This window comes from Acinonyx jubatus, chromosome B3, assembly GCF_027475565.1.
Source record: "Acinonyx jubatus isolate Ajub_Pintada_27869175 chromosome B3, VMU_Ajub_asm_v1.0, whole genome shotgun sequence".
Lineage (NCBI taxonomy): Eukaryota > Metazoa > Chordata > Mammalia > Carnivora > Felidae > Acinonyx > Acinonyx jubatus.
The window spans coordinates 47,792,779-47,813,161 of record NC_069386.1 but is presented as its reverse complement, the minus strand read 5'-3'; the positions used below and the strand labels follow the sequence as shown (position 1 = coordinate 47,813,161).

The 20,383-nt window shown below is 39.1% G+C and overlaps 1 protein-coding gene across 6 annotated transcripts in view; it reads right to left on the bottom strand.

Annotated features, from left to right (window-relative positions):
- NEDD4 (NEDD4 E3 ubiquitin protein ligase) overlaps positions 1-20,383 on the bottom strand; it is a 136,401-nt gene that overhangs the window by 11,426 nt on the left and 104,592 nt on the right. For all 6 annotated transcript variants that reach the window (XM_027067312.2, XM_027067313.2, XM_027067314.2 and 3 more), the window contains 12 exons: positions 20,246-20,363; positions 19,987-20,154; positions 16,244-16,309; positions 12,450-12,569; positions 10,788-10,988; positions 8,161-8,241; positions 7,885-7,939; positions 7,733-7,791; positions 6,622-6,687; positions 2,581-2,810; positions 1,513-1,634; positions 1,348-1,418 (listed from right to left, as the gene is read on the bottom strand). In XM_027067312.2, the coding sequence (XP_026923113.1) occupies positions 1,348-1,418; positions 1,513-1,634; positions 2,581-2,810; positions 6,622-6,687; positions 7,733-7,791; positions 7,885-7,939; positions 8,161-8,241; positions 10,788-10,988; positions 12,450-12,569; positions 16,244-16,309; positions 19,987-20,154; positions 20,246-20,363 (1,357 nt within the window). The remainder of the gene's footprint in view (positions 1-1,347; positions 1,419-1,512; positions 1,635-2,580; positions 2,811-6,621; positions 6,688-7,732; positions 7,792-7,884; positions 7,940-8,160; positions 8,242-10,787; positions 10,989-12,449; positions 12,570-16,243; positions 16,310-19,986; positions 20,155-20,245; positions 20,364-20,383) is intronic.

Below are 20,383 nucleotides of genomic sequence, written 5' to 3'. Positions count from 1 at the left end.
TTTCCTATACATACGTGTTATAAAAAGAATGCAGTAACTAGAGAGAGAGAGAGCATGAGCGGAGAGGGGCAGAGAGAGGAAGGGAGAGAGAATCCCAAGCAACCTCTGCACTGTCAGCATAGAGCCCAATGCAGGGCTCAAACTCACAAACCATGAGATCATGACCTGAGCCGAAATCGAGAGTCAGATGCTTAACCAACTGAGCCATCCAGGCGCCTCTGAGTGATGCCCAGTTTGAAAGTTTGAAAATCTATTTCTATGTAGCAGCAGCAGAGGTACAGATTTTATTATCGAGTTGAAGCGTCAAATAAAATGGTTTTCTGATGAATACTAACTTCCATGGATACCCAGGAGCACTTAGCACCTTTCTCATATGGCCAATTGAGAGTCTGTTTAAGAAGCTATGAGCAAGTTGTTATGTATACCCGGCCCAAGTTAAAGAAAAACCTCAAATTAAATACAGAACCTCAATTAGACAACTCAAATAACCAAAATCTTATGAGTCATAAGGAATTACACCATCCACCTTGATAAGGTGTCCTAAGAAAGGAATCAAAAATGTACTTGGTACTCAAGAAGAGATCTTGGAATCCGCATGTACACACAGTATATGAGGCTATTCAGTACAGGTAGCAAGGCTATAGTCAGGGCTTTAATCCTTAGGTTTCCATTTCTTTATAGTGGCCTAACCACAAGGACTGCCATTTTGAAAACATACTCCATTTATCATAAAAGATCACAATTCAAATGTTGATGCAAGAAATACATAAATTTGTTGTATATAGCACATTGAAGTAATTAGGGAGAAGTTACTGATATTGTAACATTATTTGAAATGCATCAAAAAACAAAAAAAGATGGATTGATGGACACATGGGTGAACTGATGGACAGATGTGTAATAAAATAAGCCAAGTATGGAATCTTGGCAGTGGAGCACATATGTCCACTATAAAAATTTTTTTAAATATTTATTTTGAGAGAGAGAGAGAGAAAGAGAGAGAACTTAAGTGGGGGAGGGGGACAGAGAGGGGACAGAGGATATCAAGCAGGCTCTGAGCTGACAGCAGTGAGCCTGATGTGGGGCTTGAACTCAGGAAACATGAAATCATGACCCGAGCCGAAGTCAGATGCTCAACCAATTGAGCCACCCAGGTGCCCCTGTCCACTGTAAAATTTTTAAACTTTTATTATGTGTTAGAAAATTTTCATAACAGAATGTTGGGGAAAATATGTGTTTATAATTTAGAACACGATAATCTTAATTTCATCATTAAATTCTAACTTTAAAATAACCAGTTGCTTGTTAAATCATACTTTGTCCACATTATAAGTGAAAAAGACATACCACTGATTCCATATCATGAAGTGTTATTGGTTTGTGTAGCATCATCTTGTAAAATGGGCGGATGAAAAAACCTTTCAAAAAAATCAAATATATTGAAAAATGATTACCAAATGAAAGAAATAAGATAATTTTACTTAAAAAAAAAGTTTTATGCTTAATACTAACCATCCAACAGTTTGCCATGATAAACTGCCATTCCCGCTACCCGGCCAATAAACTTGAAGTAAGAGAGGTGATCCTCATTACACAATCCAGAGTTTGGATTTATCTGCAGGGTATAATTATCCCTGTAAAGACAGCCACATTTAAATGCTCCTCTCCACACTTCATATAAAAATTTTAATATGACAAATAATTATAAATTAGCTCTCTCTTTTTGGAGTTGTTTACCTCTATTAGAACCACATTAGACCACTGGATTTAATGGTTTTAAAAATAGTCATTTCTGTCAAAGGGTGGAAACAACCCAAATGTTCATCAATAGAAGAATGGATACACAAAATGTGGTATTCCTCTCATGTAATGGGCCTCAAAAAGAAAGAAAATATGCTATGCTGTGGATGAAACTTAAAGACATTATGCTGATGAAATAAGTCAGTTACAAAAGGAAAAATACTGTATGATTCCACTTAAATGAAGTACCTAGAGTAGTCAAATTCACAGAGACAGAGGCAGAATGGTGACTTCCAGGGAACAAGGGAATTAGTGTTTAATGGGTACAGTTTCAGTCCGGGATGATGAGAAAGTTCAGGAGATGGATGGTGGTGACAATTGCACAAACTTGTGAATGTGCTTAATGCTGCTAAACTGCACACTTAAAATGGTTAAAATGGTAAATCTCATGTTATGCATATTTTACCACAGTTTTTTACAGAGTTATTTCTGAAACAACATTAGTTATAGTCTCCCCTTTCTGGCACATTGTAACACACATTTCCTTGCATCATAGAACTCTTTGTTACTTTCATTTTTTTTTTAAATTATATTTTAAGGAGGGTGTGAGCAGGGGAGAGGAGGAGAGAGAGAAGCGAGCAGGGGAGGGGAGCAGAGAGAGAGGGAGAATCCCAAGCAGGCTCCACATACAGTGCAGAGCCTGATGCGGGGCTCTTCTATCCCATGACTCCAGGATTATGACCTGAGCTGAAATCAAGAGTTGGATGCTCAACTGACTGAGCCACCCAGGTGATTTTTTTTTTCTGTCATTGTGAATACAGTTATTGTGAAGATACTTACGTAGCAGAATATTCAAACAACCCATAATAAGGGTTAAACATTTCCTTTGAGATCAAGAAGAACCATTCTCTGGCCACTCCTCCATAATCTAATCCCTTTTCACCATCGAACTCAATCCACAGTCTAGCCTTGAGAAAATCTGCTCTCTTGACACCCATAATTCTCCGGTAAGAGTCCTCAAGGACAGTTGCACGGCGAAGTTTCATTTCAAATTTGTTTGGAATGTCATTCTGAAAACCCAGAGAAGAGAGACTTATGCTTTAAATCAATTCAACATGATGGCAAATTTATTTCTCATGGAAATAAAATCATTGTGTTCTACCTTGTGCCCAAGACCCTTTATTAGGGAACACATGACTAGGAATATTGCCTCATATTTCCTTTATGGTATAAAAGAATTCACACATTTTTCTCTAATTACATAACAATATAGACTTTTGATTTTTATACTGGAAGAGGCAGTTACTGATAGTGGCAATAATGCTCACAATAAAGGCATTTCATGAGCAGTCGTTTCTATATTAAGTTCCAATACCATCCTGCGACCTATAGTCTAGCCAATGCCTGCTATTTGCTGCCTGCCCGTTGGTTCAGGGTTTTTCCCAACTTCCACCTTTCTTCCTTGGAGCCTCTCCTGCCACACTCATTAATAGGCACTAACATTTACAGACTGTCCCAGGCATGGTTCCCAGCATTTTTATGGGTTAACTCATTTACTCCTCATAACAACACAATGAAGAAGCTATTAATATAATCTCCATTTTATGGATGAAGCAACTGAAGACAGAAATTAAGAAAGTCTTAGCTCTCAAGGCTCTGCTGTCTCATTGATTTTTTTGTATGTCCTTTCCTTATGTGACAAATGTAGATAACTATGCTTTTAGGCAGATCTTACTGTAAATTTTATAAAAAGATATATGAATGTTTCACTCTTGAGTGCTTTGTGAACAATGTTCAAGTGGAAACCCATAAAAGAAAATTTTGTCACTTCAAAAAAAGGCAAGAGAGTTTATTCTAATGGAAAAAAAAAATCAATTTCACTCTTAAGATGTTTAGGGAAACTGGAAAGCCCTACAGAAACACAGTAACATAGGCAGTTTTTATAAGCAATATGAGCATAATATAGGCAGTTTCCTCTGCTGCTTACGCATTTAAAAATAAAGGCAATATTGGAGAAAAACACTTTTAGACTAGACACTAGGCATCTGTGCAGCCTAGCATTTACTGACGGCCTGCTCTTGGGCAGCCGCATGCTCTGGGCCAGACCGCATGCTATGTAGCTATGGTAATGGGGATGGGAGGTAAAAAGAATAAAAATGTGGTATAAGATATGGTTCCTTCCTCAAGGAGTTTATAATCCAAGGAGTATATAATTGTGTGTGAGAGACAAATGTAAATGTTACTAATCCTGAGACTTGCAAGAGTAAGAAAATTGCTAATAATAAAGATATAAGCCATGTTTGGTGGGACCTAAAAGACTGAGCTATATTAATTGCAAGGGAGGTGATCCAGGAGGCTTTAAGAGCAAGTCCTGACTAGAGGGAGAGGGAGAGGGAGGGAAGGCCTGAGGAGCAGCAGGCCAAGGGAAGAGCACACAGGGAGTCTCATGTATTTAACAGCGAGAGGGAGCAGAAAGGAGGGAAGGGGTTGCAGTGAGAAGAGAAGGTGAAAAGTCACCTGGGGTCAGAGTGTAGGAAGCAGGGGTGCTGACTGGGAAAACTGCTGAGCAGGGGGTTGCAAGATCAGATTGTTCTCAGAGGCTGACGGGGTCGAGTAGAGGGTGGTTTTAAAAGGAGAGACAACGGGTGCCTGGGTGGCTCAGTGGGCTAAGCATTGGACTCTTGATTTCAGCTCAGGTCATGATCTCACAGTTTGTGAGTTCAAGGCTCACAGTGGGCTCTACACTGACAGAGTGGAACCTGCTTGGGATTCCTTCTCTCCACAGCCCTCTACCTCTCCCCCACTCCAGCTTGTGTGCTCTCTCTCAAAATAAACTTAAAAAAAATTTTTGGGGGGATAAAATAAAAGGAGAGACAAGAGGCACACCAATCAGTTAAGGACCCTGAAACAGACCGTGTGAGAGAGGGATGGCAATGGAAGAGACAGATGGCAGGAGGAGCAACTTCCCTGTTTCGGCTGAGTAGTGGACCAGGGTGTGGATTCTGGGGTCAGGGCCTGGTGTTCAAATCCCAGCTCCATTTCACATATCTTTTCTAGGATTAATTTCCTCATCTGTAAGTTGGGACAATAATAATAGTCATCCCCTGGAGCTGTTTCAGAACTTAATGGGATAATGCATTTCATGTGCTTAGTTGGTATCTGGCACGTGGTGAGCTCAATAATGATTAGCCACCCTTGTTCCTAACTAACGAGATGGTAAGAGGAAAAGGTTAAAGACAACTCAGGGCTTTGTAGCGGTAGTTTTTAAACATTTTTGTTTTGTGTTCTGCTCTTTTGCTGTAACGTGTCTGATACGAATTTTATTTTTTAAATCCTACTAGGGACTTTTTGATAAACTAAGGATGCAGGTTCTTAGACTCTTCCTCATGCTCTTGAGTCTCTCCTTCTGGAATAACTCCATGTTTCTTAACCTTTCTTTCATGTTTTTATCTCTTTATATGCCTTTGTTGCATTCTGGGTAACTTTCTCTCTCAATCACCAATATATGTAATTTTGATCAAGCACACGGACTGTGGAGCTAGACCACTTGTCTGGCTTTGCCACTAATTACCATGGGACTTGATCACATTACCAAATCTCTCTGTGCCTCAGTTTAGTCACATACAAAATGTGATAATAACAGTCCCTTCCTTATACAGTTAGTATAGATTTTACATGAATACATGTAAATTGCTAAGAAGAATGTCTGATATGCAGTGAGAGCCTAATAAGTATTACTGCTTTCATTGTGGTTTCTGTGTTCTGTGACCTGTTTATGAAGGCTTTGCTCCATATCTCCTGCTGCCTGGAAGACATCAACAGCTAGACACTGTAATATATTTGAAAGAGTTCAGAGTGGCAAGTGGAGAAGCCAGAGCTTCTATTCTATCAGCACATTTTCATTAAGAGTGAAAATATTTACCAGACCAATAGATCAACAGTCTTAATATCCCAAAGAATTTTAAGAAGTAGAAGACAAATTTCCAGAGGAATTTTTACACAGTATTGAAGATGAGTTTAAAAAGTTACTGATGTTTTAGGCTTTAATTAAGACACAAAATATTTTCATGAAACAACTATTATATTTCATTCTTTGTTAAGTTTTGGATGAAAAAATCTGTGGTAGCAGACCCACCATCTTGAATCTTTGGAAAAGCAGGCTTCCGGCTTAGAACGCAAGAAAGTGTAACCCAATATAGCCACCTAGTGGCAGTATTCCTAAACTGCAGGGAAAGGGGAAAAGTATGAGCAAATTAGAAAGGCATTACAAAACGGTCATCACCAACAGAAATGAAATAGATGGGCAGATGATGAGTTTAGTTCCAAATATTAAATTTGTAGTGATGGAAAAAAAAGTATACTAAACACATCTGATAAGCAGAAGGAGACCAGCAACAAGAGCACTGTTTCAATCACAGTTGTATTTTCAAATTTTGAAGAGGTAGGTTGTATTTGAAGTTGTAGGGAATGAATAACTGTCACTGGAAAACAACAGTCCAAGCAGAAAAGGAATCTAGAGAGCCCTCCCACACAATCACAGACCAGGCTGGGGGATCATCTCCTGAACTGCTCTTGCTCAGATTGAATCCCAAGCTCCACAAACCCCACTAGGAAACCAGGTTAGAGCTCTTTAAGAGCAAACTTTAATACTATTGTTCTATATTACAAGATATCTTGAAAAATAAGGAAACAATATAATTGTGGTCTCTAATGATATGTAACATTGAGTAGTCAAGAAAAAGCAAGCTTTCCACATAAGAAACTATTCAAAGTTGTTAAAATAGAGAATAAGTTCTCTATTTTTACCTTTAAAAGTGCATGTCCCACACTTTCAGTGTACAGAACAATCATTCCCAAGAACTCAATATAAATATAACTAACCTGCTTCTTCAACTTTCTTCGGAAGAACTCATACTTTCTTTTGTAATCCCTGGAGTAGGGCACTGCCTTGAGTTGAAAATTTTGGAAAAATAAAAAAGGTTTAGGTTGTTTTTATTCTGGAACAATTTTAAAAGTTCCCCTCTGGATATTTTATGAACATAAGTTAAAGGCATTAAAAGAGAATATTTGGAAAGAAAAAGATTAATTTGCAGAAAAACAAATACAAAACTTTAAAAATTTTAATTTCTCTGTTTAAGATTAAATTGTATTCAGCAATTCCCACGGCTGTAATTTTCATCATGCAATATTCTTGAAATGCAAAAAGCCAGAAACAGGAAATTTCTTCCAAGTAGAGAAATATTAGAAATGAAAATTTCCATTTCTAAAGAGACCTTCAAAGTGATTTCTCCATTAAGGGAACAATTTGAAAAATGTACTTTTTCCTTGAACTCTGAGGAGTTGCCTTTTTTACCCATTATTTAAAAAGACTAAACATGGAGACTAAAGAGTAGTCTGAAAGAACAGGATATTCAATTTCACTTGTTTTTGTGAACTAGAAAATAATGAAGATCTCAAAACTAAAAATGGAATAAGTAGCTATATAAAAGAAGAAAATGACTCTCTTATCATTAAACTGACTGAAGAGCAGTATAAACATCATACACAATAATATTTATACTTGAATGTAAGTATTTTACATGCCAGTATTTACAGTAATTTCTACCAAAAAGTTCAAGACATGCCTTTGGAGGTGATAGGGTGCTGTCGACTTTCTCCCCTGGCACATTCTTGGCTCCTCTCTGATCTGCTGAGGATTGCCAACATTCTCTTTCAGGCAGTGGCCAAGTACCAGCCTGAGGACAGGGGCCCACTGCCTTGGCATTTGACTACCTGGCTCACTAGTCTCCTAAGTGTATTGCAAGGGTAAGGACAATGAGTTTATACCTCTTTTCAAACCATTGAGACCTGGAGTGGGGGGTGGTGGGAGAGGACAGAATTGCAGACGTGCTTTCCTCTCAAAGTCTATAGGATCATGTCCTTGACCATTCACCCTTGAAAAGACAGGTGAGAGGACAATCCCATCAGAGCATACCCATACAAAGAGACTTACTGGTCCAGTTATTGCTACATTCTGCAACCGGGGATCTTCCCATTGTGTTCTTTTTATATCTGAAGAAGGTGAGAAAAAACATGTTGTTTATTATCTTGTGCAACATTAAATACTACAAAAAATAATGTAATAAAAAATCATATTGCACATACTGTGATTTATATAGAAGATTCTTCCATCTGTATGAGTTCTTTCTTCCCATCCTGGCTATAATGAAGAATGTATTTCAATTATTTTAGAAAAGGGTTTTAGATGTATGGGCAAAAAAACAGCATTGGTTACACAGTTAATTTCCATATTCCATTCTTCATAGAAGGCATCAACACTTTAAAATAACATTACTTATAGTTGTGAAAGAACTACTGTATTCCAAACTACGAAACGCTGGAGACAGCCAAGTTAGACGGCTAGCAGTTCTACAAACTTACAGGTAAAGGCCCCAGATCATTGGAAGAATCAAGTGATGTCTTTCCTCTCAGATGAGCTGGAATTTTCAGTCTTGGATCTTCCTTTTTTTGTAGAGTAAATAAAGAAAACAACACACACACACAAATTTTAAAATCAAGGAAGTCAATCTGTTAATATGTTTTCTAATGCCAATTGATATTTAAGATATTCTCTTTTAAAAGTCTACTTTTATTTCATTTGCTGCATCTCTGAAATGATAGTTTAGCCTATCATTACAAAGCTGTAATCAAGACAGCATGGTATTGGCACAAAAACAGACACATAGACCAATGCAATAGAATAGAGACTCCAGAATTGGACCCACAAACGTAAGGCCAACTAATCTTTGACAAAGCAGGAAAGAATATCCAATGGAAAAAGGACAGTCTCTTTAACAAATGGTGCTGGGAGAACGGGACAGCAAAATGCAGAAGATTGAAACCAGACCACTTTCTTATACCATTCACAAAAATAAACTCAAAATGGATGAAGGACCTGAATGTGAGACAGGAAACCACAAAAACCCTAGAGGAGAAAGCAGGAAAAAACCTCTCTGACCTCAGCCACAGCAATTTTTTACTTGACACATCTCCAAAGGCAAGGGAATTAAAAGCAAAAATGAGCTTTTGGGACCTCATCAAGATAAAAAGCTTCTGCACTGCAAAGGAAACAATCAACAAAACAAAAGGCAACCAACGGAATAGGAAAAGATATTTGCAAATGACATATCAGACAAAGGGCTAGTATCCAAAATCTATAAAGAACTCACCAAACTCCACACCCGAAAAACAAATAATCCAGCGAAGAAATGGGCAGAAGACATGAATAGACACTTTTCTAAAGAAGACATCCAGATGGCCAACAGGCACGTGAAAAGATGCTCAACGTTGCTCCTTATCAGGGAAATACACATCAAAACCACACTGAGATATCACCTCATGCCAGTCAGAGTGGCTAAAATTAACAGCTCAGGAAAAACAGATGTTGGCGAGGATGTGGAGAAATGGCAATCCTCTTGCACTGTTGGTGGGAATGCAAACTGGTGCAGCCAATCTGGAAATCAGTGTGGAGGTTCCTCAAAAAAATTAAAAATAGATCTACCCTATGACCCAGCAACAGTACTGCTAGGAATTTACCCAAGGGATACAGGAGCGCTGATGCATAGGGGCACTTGTACCCCAATGTTTATAGTAGCACTTTCAACAATAGCCAAATTATGGAAAGAGCCTAAATGTCCATCAACTGATGAATGGATAAAGAAGATGTGGTTTGTATATACAATGGAATACTACTTAGCAATGAGAAAGAATGAAATATGGCCTTTTGTAGCAACGTGGATGGAACAGGAGAGTATCACGCTAAGTGAAATAAGACAGGCAGAGAAAGACAGATACTACATGTTTTCACTCATATGTGGATCCTGAGAAACTCAACAGAAGACCAGGGGGGAGGAGAAGGGGTAAAAAAAAGTTACAGAGAGGGAAGGAGGCAAACCATAAGAGACCCTTAAATACTGAGAACAATCTGAGGGTTGATGGGGGGTGGGGGAGAGGGGAAAGTGAATGATGGGCATTGAGGAAGGCATCTTTTGGGATGAGCACTGGGTGTTGTATGGAAACCAATTTGACAATAAATTATATTTAAAAAAATTAAAAAGTAAAAAGAAAGAAAGAAAGAAAGAAAGAAAGAAAGAAAGAAAGAAAGAGAAAGAAAGAAAACCTATCATTCCCAGGCTACAATATTCAGTTCTCAGATCTCAGAGTAGGATCAGTGTTAAAGCTTCACCTCCATCACAGAAACCATCCAGAGTACTTTGCCCTACTCTTTAGGGATTGTGTCACTACATAGGGCTCTTCTCTAAATAATAACTGCTGAATTAAAGAGGCATTAAACTAGACCACGTGTTATTTCTGAGGCCCTGAGCATGCTTTTTGGCACCTGTCAGTGTTAATTTATTAATATTTTTTTAAAGCTAGGAAGGTAAGCTCAAAAAGGTTATTAAAGTCAATTCAAATTGCTGAAAAAAGAACAAAATTCAATTTGTTTGGGTTAATTTATATACATTATTGTTTTAATATGATTTTATTACATAATTTATTAAAATATTTTAGTTTCATTAAGGTACTTGGGTCTTTTAAGTAAATTAACCAAAATCTAGTCATCTGTTCCTGATTTTCCGTAAGTTTCCTATTAGTGGTGAACCAACTGCAATAAAACTTTAAGGCTTATCTTCAAATAAAACTACTATTCTACCTAGCCTCCACAAGGTTTTCTGGGAATTAAATGAGATATGGGTTCAAAAGTACTTTGGAACTACAAAGCAACATATAAAGGTAAAGGATTACTACTAAATATCTTCCTAAGGTTTAGTGTCTAGTGAATTAAAAACAAAACAGGAAGTAAGTGTGTTTGCATGACAATCCCTAAAAATATAAAAAATGGGCATAAATATATCTTGAGTAGAAATAATACTGTTAAGAATTCAGCATATCTTAAAATGAACAGTAGGAAATGTAGGTTATATTAATGTACCCTAAAGGTTATGGAGAACTGTACATAAGAGTTAAGACTGTTGTTCTAAATTCAAACCGGAGAGTATTAAAGTTACCCAGGTAGTGGTTTTCGTGTTGTGGTCGATAAAGAAAGGCCTCCCATTTGGTGCATGCCGGACTTCCCAGCCTTTAGGAAGGAATCCTTGCTCCATTTCAGCTGGCTGGGTCACCTGCTGTGCTGAATCACTCGGGAGGACCTGTGGTTGAGGGCGTGTGGCACCCTGGCCGGGCTGCAGCTGACCTGTCTCCACGGCGGCCTAGCACATTAATTAAGTCATGTTGTCATGTTTTCCAGAGAACACACAAATAGCTGCGGTTAAAAGGGAACAACCTGCAAACATAGATCTAAACACTACAGACTCACTTTTCTCCTAAAATGTTTTGTCAAACTTTGTTTTTAAAATAACTTTTATAATTTCTCAGCTAATTCTTGAGTGATAAGATGGTGGTCACAGTCCAAGTCTGTACCGAGGAAGCTAGGTCAGAGGGATGTGACCCAACTGCAAGGGAAGCCACGGTGCCAGTTAGAGGAGGTTGTCTCCACTTGCCCAAAAAACGCACAAAGTGGGGGATTCCCCATATGTAGAAGTGGCTTTGAATTCTGGGCACACAAAATGAATGGCAAATATCCACTGTAGAAATGGATAACGGAAAAGTAACATATTCATATGATGAAATATCAGGCAGTTGTTAAACACACTGGATCGATATGTAAAACAGCAGGGATAGGATTTTAAAATAATGTTGCACAAAAAAAAGATTTAGAGTTATGTAATAGGACATCTTGGCAAAATTTGAAACACAGGAACATAAGCACTACTTGGCACTGATTAGTTCTCTATGTAAGTGTGTGGAAGAGACTGGAAGAACTGTGTGAGGACAAGGCAAGAAGATGGAAGTCTGCAGCCCAGAGGTGGGCCCTCACCAGGACCCATCATGCTGCACTCTCAGCTCAGCCTCCCAGCCTCCCAGCCTCCAGAACTACGAGAAAGAAATTTCTGTTTGCTTAAGCCAAAATAAATAAATAAATAAATAAAGACTGGAAGAATACCCAACAGACTTAATATGGTGTTCCCTCTGGGTAGTGGGACCAAGTGTTTGGCTAAAATGAATTTAGTTTTTTATCTGTAAGATTTTATTTTAAGAATTAAAATGTCTAGAAACAAATATGGTAATTTGTTAATGCTGGTAAATTCTGAGTGTTAAGAAGATGGGTGTTTGCCCGATTATTCTCTGTACTTTTCAGTGTTAAAAAATTTCTCAGTAAGAGAAATAGTGATAAGATAAAATAAACTTTAAAAAAAGATAAAATAAACTTTTTTCTAAACACTTACAAGGAAATATCACCAAAGGCATTCACTGTTGCCAGGACAAAGTGTCACCGTCACAAATTTCTTGAACGGGTCCTAATCATCATTAAGATTATCTTTTAGCAAAATAATGATCTTTAAGCATTCAAATAACAAAATGACCCAATCAACCAAAATAATTTTGATCATCAATCTGTCCTTTTATTCCCAGTTGGACTTGTTTTACATGGTAACGAGTGGTAACCACATATACTGGAGCTCTGTAGGAAATGGCAGCCAATGCCGGCAAACAATTAGAAGATGCTAGCAGCATCCAGTATATACTACAAAGTGATGTAACAGCTTCCATAGGAATGTGATGGCTTAAATTCTGTAAGAAGGCAAGTTAACAGATAGATTGCAGGGTACCTGTGCAGTGGGCTTTGTCCAGGTAGTAGTTCTGGAATTGTGATCTACGTAATATGATCTTCCTCTTTCATCTTGTTTTTCTTCCCAACCTGGTGGTAATCCAGATGAAGTAGGCAAAAGCTAAAGTGAAGAAGAATAGGAAAACTGAATATTAATTAAAAAGCAATTCTTTTAAAAGGACCACATCCTTTTCTCACTGCTATCTCTCTTTAAAATGAAGTGAGTTTTAAATTATATTTTAAGGTGTATGAAATGAAGTATATAACATTTTACTTAAAAAAAAAAAGAACAGACCACGATGATGAGAGTGATGCCAACATTAATAAACCATGACAGTAGTGATAACCACACACTAAATGCTTTAACACAGATCCTGTCATTTAACCTCCACACAAATCTCAATGAGATAATTGCTATTAGTAGCCCATTTTTATTTACAAGGAAATTGAAGCTTAGAAAACTGGGGTAATTTCCTAACAGATACATTGTTAATATGGAGCTGAGATCTGAACTAGGTAGTCTAACTACAGAATTTATCACCCATGTGTGCTGAGTCAAAATTACCCTGGCCTTCTTTCTGTAAGGGCTGGGGAGTGGCTACTTACGAGTTTATTACTAATGAACAAAGAGATCTGATTATTTCCAGATTTACTTAAAATAGTCCAAATTTGGTCTTCCTTTTTGGATTCGTCAAGGTTTGGCCTGGTTTCCCAATGTGTCTTATACATAAAAGCTACCATCATTGGTCTGTTCACCAGATACACTCTCCCCAGACACACGGGAGCTAGATATACGTTGCTCACAGTTATGATGAGCTGTTAAGTCTACAAAATAATGGAATTTAAAGTTGCCCAGTTTTACAAAGGTCCAATAGTGGTGGGTAGGTAAATGAAATGTATTAGATACATGTACACAATAGAATATCATGAACTACTGAGATATTCAACCACAGCATGTTTAAATCTCAGGAACATCATATTAAGTGAAGAGGCCAGACATCAAACTACAATACTGTATGATTCCACTTATACGAAATTTCTAGAAAAGGCAAAAGTGTAGCTACAGAAAGCAGATGAGTGGTTACCTGGGCTGGGAGCAGGTGCTGGGACTGAGGGAACTTTTTGGGGTGATGAAGGGTTCTTAAACTTGATAGTCGTGATGTTCATACAACTGTAGAACTTTACTAAAATTCCTTCATTTGCACACTTAAAAGTGAGGGGATTTCAAAGGCAAGGGAATTAAAAGCAAAAGTGAACTACTGGGACCTTATGAGGATAAAAAGCTTCTGTACAGCAAAGGAAACAACCAACAAAACTAAAAGGCAACCAACGGAATGGGAAAAGATATTTGCAAATGACATATCGGACAAAGGGCTAGTATCCAAAATCTATAAAGAGCTCACCAAACTCCACACCCGAAAAACAAATAACCCAGTGAAGAAATGGGCAGAAAACATGAATAGACACTTCTCTAAAGAAGACATCCGGATGGCCAACAGGCACATGAAAAGATGTTCAACGTCGCTCCTTATCAGGGAAATACAAATCAAAACCACACTCAGATATCACCTCACGCCAGTCAGAGTGGCCAAAATGAACAAATCAGGAGACTATAGATGCTAGAGAGGATGTGGAGAAACGGGAACCCTCTTGCACTGTTGGTGGGAATGCATATTGGTGCAGCTGCTCTGGAAAGCAGTGTGGAGGTTCCTCAGAAAATTAAAAATAGACCTACCCTATGACCCAGCAATAGCACTGCTAGGAATTTATCCGAGGGATACAGGAGTACTGATGCATAGGGGCACTTGTACCCCAATGTTTATAGCAGCACTCTCAACAATAGCCAAATTATGGAAAGAGCCTACATGTCCATCAACTGAGGAATGGATAAAGAAATTGTGGTTTATATACACAATGGAATACTACGTGGCAATGAGAAAGAATGAAATATGGCCTTTTGTAGCAACGTGGATGGAACTGGAGAGTGTGATGCTAAGTGAAATAAGCCATACAGAGAAAGACAGATACCATATGGTTTCACTCTTAGGTGGATCCTGAGACACTTAACAGAAACCCATGGGGGAGGGGAAGGAAAAAAAAAAAAAAGGTTAGAGTGGGAGAGAGCCAAACCATAAAAGACTGTTAAAAACTGAGAATAAACTGAGGGTTGATGGGGGGTGGGAGGGAGGGGAGGGTGGGTGATGGGTATGGAGGAGGGCACCTTTTGGGATGAGCACTGGGTGTTGCATGGAAACCAATTTGACAATAAATTTCACATATTAAAAAAAAAAGTGAGGGGATTTTATGGTATGTAGATTATACCTCAAGAAAACTGTTAAAACACCTAATCGATATATTGAGAAGAAAAAGGTATGGAAATTGCTTTTCTAGTACAAATAAAAACAGAACTACATGTAAGCACAGAAGAATATAAATCACCTCTAGATTCTGTCGCTCATTTGATGCACTAAAATTGTTTCTAGGATGAATGCCTGTCAGTCAATTAGAAATGCAACATTTCCCTTGTATGAGGACATTACAAAGCACAGAGAGAGAAATACCGTGGATCTCCGCTTAAGCAGGCTCCAGTCTAATGGAGGAAGCCAGGCAAATGGCAATAGTGAGAGTGAGGCTGGTGAGGTCAGTCTTTCTGTGGCATCCACTCTCTTGTAGAGAGAGTGGCCACTGACTGGGCCAACTGCACAGGTGTGGGCCCCCCCCCCCCACCCTTCCTCAGCACAGGATTGTGTCTCTCTATTCGTGCAGGGCCACCTTTTTAGATGGATGAACCACTCTTGGCTCAAGGAAATTTGAGCCTCTGCAACCCTATGCTGGAATTTCCATAAAAGCAAAAACAATCCTCACTTTTCAAAATTAATGTGTAGACTGCCATTCAAAATTATAAATGGTGAAAAAAGGTGAGGAGACATTCTAAGTGGGGAAATGGAATGCATAAGACACAGAGGAGGAAGAGGATCAGGAAAGGGGGCCGCCTGTTTTGAAGAAAAAGCAGGGATGGGGTGAAGGCAGCAGGAGGTTCCTGTTGGTGGATGAGGAGGTGGGTAGGCTAAGGGGGCTGGGAGCCTGGGCATTTTCATTTGGTTTCAAACACAAGCAGGGGCTGTGTAAAGGGGAGATAAACTCAAAAGTATTGAGAGTTGAGTCAGGAAAGGGATGGGGTGGGGAGGCCAAAGGGAAGTCAACGTTCAAGACATGAGGCTGTTAAGGTCTGAGCCCGGGTCAAGGCCATGGCTGGGAACCCTACTGAGAAGGAGGCAGGGGCCTCAGTAGATGTGGACACGAGTGTGAAGGGAAAGGAGAGCAAGGGGCCGATGAACTCCACCCAACCTGGCCACGGAGCTTGCCGATACCAGTGCAGACCTGTCCACGTGACTGAGCCCCAATGTGATGCTTCATGTATGGGGAAGACACCGCTGCTGGGTGGCAGGGGCCAGTGCACAGAGTAGCGGCAGCTGGACACCACAATCTCGAATTGAATGCTGCCTGCAGACCACCTCCAGCCAGCACAGCGCCACAGCCCGGATATCACCCACGGTCACCAGTACAGACACTTTGCTTTCTTACTGTGGGAGACAGAGTTCTCCCGTTTTGTCTCTAAAAGGTCTACCTCCCCCAGTTCCCCTCCCCTGAACCTTATCTCCAAGAACCTAGATTCTGTGCTGGATTGGTTCATTACTAGGCAGTCAAATGTTCATATTCAATGTCCAAAAAAAAAAAAAAAAGTTCTTGAGTTTCTTATTTTTATTGACAATGAGGGGAGAGGATAAAACTCACCACAGGAAGTGTAGGCTGCTCCTCAAAAGTATAGGCTTGTAAGCTGCCTCTTCTGCTGGAATGATTCTTATAAAAAAGAAGAAGGAGTGACAATAGCTTTAGGTTTGTGATTTGTCTCTGAATGGCAGGTAAAGTATGGGGGTGGGCATGAGGGGGCAGAAGGAAGAGTGACCGTAGAGACTCTGTGTGAAAGCACTCAGCACTCTATACCACCCATGTGCCAATACCTCCACCTTCCGGCTCCCTCTTCTGCCCTCGGTCCTAAACTGCCTCCTGGATGTTAGACATTCTCTTGAATGTCTAACAGATACCCCTCACTGTGCCCCAAACTGGATTCGGTTTTCCCCTGTCCACACCCACTGAAACCTGTTCCTTGGTGGGTATTCCTTGTTTCGGGGGCAGCACTTGAGTCCAGCTCATGGCAGATGTCAGTCAGTCAGCTGACTCCCCTCTGGTCCCTTACAGCCAGGTCAGTCACCAGATCTTAATTCGTTCTGTTTCTTTACTAGCTCCCAAATATATTCTCCTTGCACTTTTAGCTTAAGTATTTTTTTTTTTAATTTCAAGTTTTCATCATTTGTCGCCTTGACTATTACTGCAGCAACATCCTAACAGACTTCCCTGCTTCCAGTCTTATTTCCCTGAATGTGCTCTCCATACTGCGTGCTGTAGCCAGAGAGCCTTCTACAGGGCAGATCGGGTCACATCCTTCTCTAGCTCAGAGCCCTTCAGTGACTTCTCACGGTCATTAGGGTGAAATCCATAGCACAGAACACAGCTTCCTGACCTAGCTGTTCCTGAGAGTGTCAGCACTTCCCACCTCAACACCCACCTTCTGGACATTCTAGATTACCTGCTTCCCATAAATCCCTTACTCTTTCTTTCCCTGTGCTCTTATATGCATGCTGTTGTCACTATCTGAATTGTTTGATATTATTAAATAATAAAAAAAATTATAATAGACATATAAATTAAGTCAAAATATCCACTGTAGTAGTGTTCACAATAACACAGAATTGTAAATAACCTAAAGTCTATCAATAGGAGACTGGTGAAGTATATTAAAGGTTACTTGCACAATGGAATGATGTTTGATAATTCTATTAGTTTAAAATTTTTAAACATATATAAACTTTTTTTGAGAGAGAGAGAGCAGGAGAGGAGGAGACAGAATCCCAAGCAGGCTCCATACTGTGAGTGTAGATCTTGATGCAGGGCTTGAACTCACAAACCATGAGATCATGACCTGAGCTGAAATTCAAGAGTCAGCTGCTTAACCGATTGAGCCACCCAGGTGCCCCACATCTTTGTTAGTTTTAAGAGGAGTACATCTACATGTACTGAAATGGTCCAATGTCTATAATATAACAAGTGAAAAAGATAATCTCAGGTTAAAAAATGATATACAAATATATGTGTGTGCATATATGTTTATAAATATATAGAAAATGTTTAGCACACTATATGCCAAACCATTAATAGTGATTGAGGGAGCATATGCTAGAGGTGAGATGGAAGGTTGAATTTTAATTTTACATACTTCAATACTGTTTGAATTTTTAACTGTGGCCACAGAATACTTTAAAATAATAAATTATGATTATTTTTTAATTTTTAAAATATTTATTTATTTGGGGGGGGGAGGGGCAGAGAGAGAGGGAGACACAGAATCTGAGGCAGGCTCCAGGCTCTGAACGGTCAGCATAGAGTCTGATGCGGGGCTTGAACCCATGAATCAGGAGATCATGACCTGAGCCAAAGTTGGACATTTTACTGAGCCACCCAGGTAGTAAATTATTTAAAATAATAAATTATTTTTTAAATTAATATGCACATGGCATGAAATTAAAAAGGTACACAAAACATGTGTCCTGCTCATTCTGTTCCTCTCTTCAGAGATGAGCAATGTTAGCAGTTTCCTGTTTAATCTTCAAGAAATATGATACACCTATTTATTTTGTCAAGTAGAAAATTTACAGAAATGGTAGAGTATCAAACACACTGCTCTGTACCTTCCTGTTTTTCACTGACCAATACATCTTAGGGATTGTTCCATACAACATGTACATTCAGAGCCACTTCATTCTTTTCATGGCTGCATAGTATTCCATTGCATGAATGCCATGTGTTACTTTTGTAAACAAAAAAAATAACAGGAGGAAAGGGAATAGGAGCTTCTGTGATCTATCACCAGCAAATCAATATCCTTTATGTCTTGACTGTTCCCACTCCCCTGATGAAATAATAAAATGAAATGAGCGGAAGAGAGAATAGTCAGGTGGAAGAGAGGAGGGAAAGGGAGCAGAAAGGTAGATCTGCTCTTGGATATTCACATAGGTATTTATAGAAAACTATATACCCTGAAGCTTCTTGAAGAAGGTGCAAACATAGAAGTCAGCAAACTTTTTCTGGTATGGTCCAGATAGTTAATCTTTTTTTTGTGGACCATACAGTCTCTGTTACAACTCCTCAGTTCTGTCAGTGTAATGTGAAAGCAGCCACAGGCAATACTTAAACCAACAGGCCTAGCTGTGTGCCAATATTTTAACCAGCATACAGTGCCTTGCATATAGTAGCCCTCAATAAATATTTACTGATTGAATGAAGAGTGGGGGACTGCCAACTGGAAATGACCATAGATCCTCAGAGAATAATCTCTTTCTTCCACTGAAAGGTCTCCTTTGATGATACACCTGAGAGAACTGGACACATAGATCTAATCATGGCGGTACCTGTTGGAACACGTGCGTCTGAACTCCATTTCAGCAATTTTGATAGTGGTTGCTGGAGGGAGAATGCCATCTATCCCCCTGTTTAGTCAAAGTACCTTGGCTCTTAGTCAAACATGTGTGCCAGTGATAGATGTAGTATAATTGAGAAGAAGAAAAGTAGTCCCTGACATGCAGGACTTGGCCTAACACTCATCAGTAGGGTCAAGACAAAATCAAGACCACTTTGTAATCATGCCTGGACACAGACAAAATGTGAACACTGTCCAAGCCACAAAATACCAAATATCTCTCTCTCTCTGACAAATATGAGAGACCGCTGCTTTTTACTAATTATAGCTTTAGCCTCACTATACATAAGATGTGAGATACCCAATCACAGAATCACTCTTGCTTCCTGACAGCATTCAACGCAGAGCAAAGTCTTGCTTCCTTAAGCCCTCCTCAAAATCACCTAACATGAACCCAAATCCTTCAAGTCTTTTCTAATGTTCTCTTACGGGGACACTCATGGTGTGTGTTCTCCTTGCTGAAATGAGTAATAAACCCAAACTGTTAATTACAAGTGTGTTCCTGGGAGTCTCTGGCTGGAAGGGACTAGTTTATGTAATGGACATTTAGACTCCAATGACTATTTGGATTATCCATGACTCTGCTCCATACTATTAGTGGAGATATTTGAAACATGACCATACTATAAAGTCCGAAAGTCCCTAACACGTTATTACATGCCATTTAAGACAACATTTTTTTCTTATCACAAGAAAAACATTTTGTAGCTATGTGAGGTGATGGATGCTACCTAGATTTAGTGTGGTAATAATTTAGCTATAATATATACGTATATCAAATCATTATGTTGCATACCTTAAACCAATAAAATGTCGTCTGTCAATTTCGTCTCAATAAAACCAGGGATAAAACACAAAACTTTACGTAAATGTTAGATACTGAACTGAATAACACATATTTTATAAAATCCTGAAGCTACAGCAAAATCTAAGAGCATCTTACTGAGCTGGATACTGGCTGTCCGGTGGCTGAATTTCTACACATAGTGAGTCTGGCATTCAATTCTTCTGCAAGATGAGTTTGAACATCCAAGTTATTTGATGCCGGAGGTGATGGGAAGGCCCGATTGCTATCCATGGTGGCTTCATCTTCTCTTATAATTTCCCAGTTCTAAAATAAACAGAATCATCTTAATCCACACGTACTTTGATCTATTGCTTTAACATGTGTCTATTGGTAAGAACAAGAAAATCATTTCTACCTCGGAAGACTCGCGATTATCAACACTTTCTGTCTCCTCAGATATTTGCCGCCTTGTGGTAAATGCACGTTGTGCTTGCAGTTGAATATTACCATTCTCAGCATCCGTTAGGCTGTCCCTGTATTAGAGATATACAAG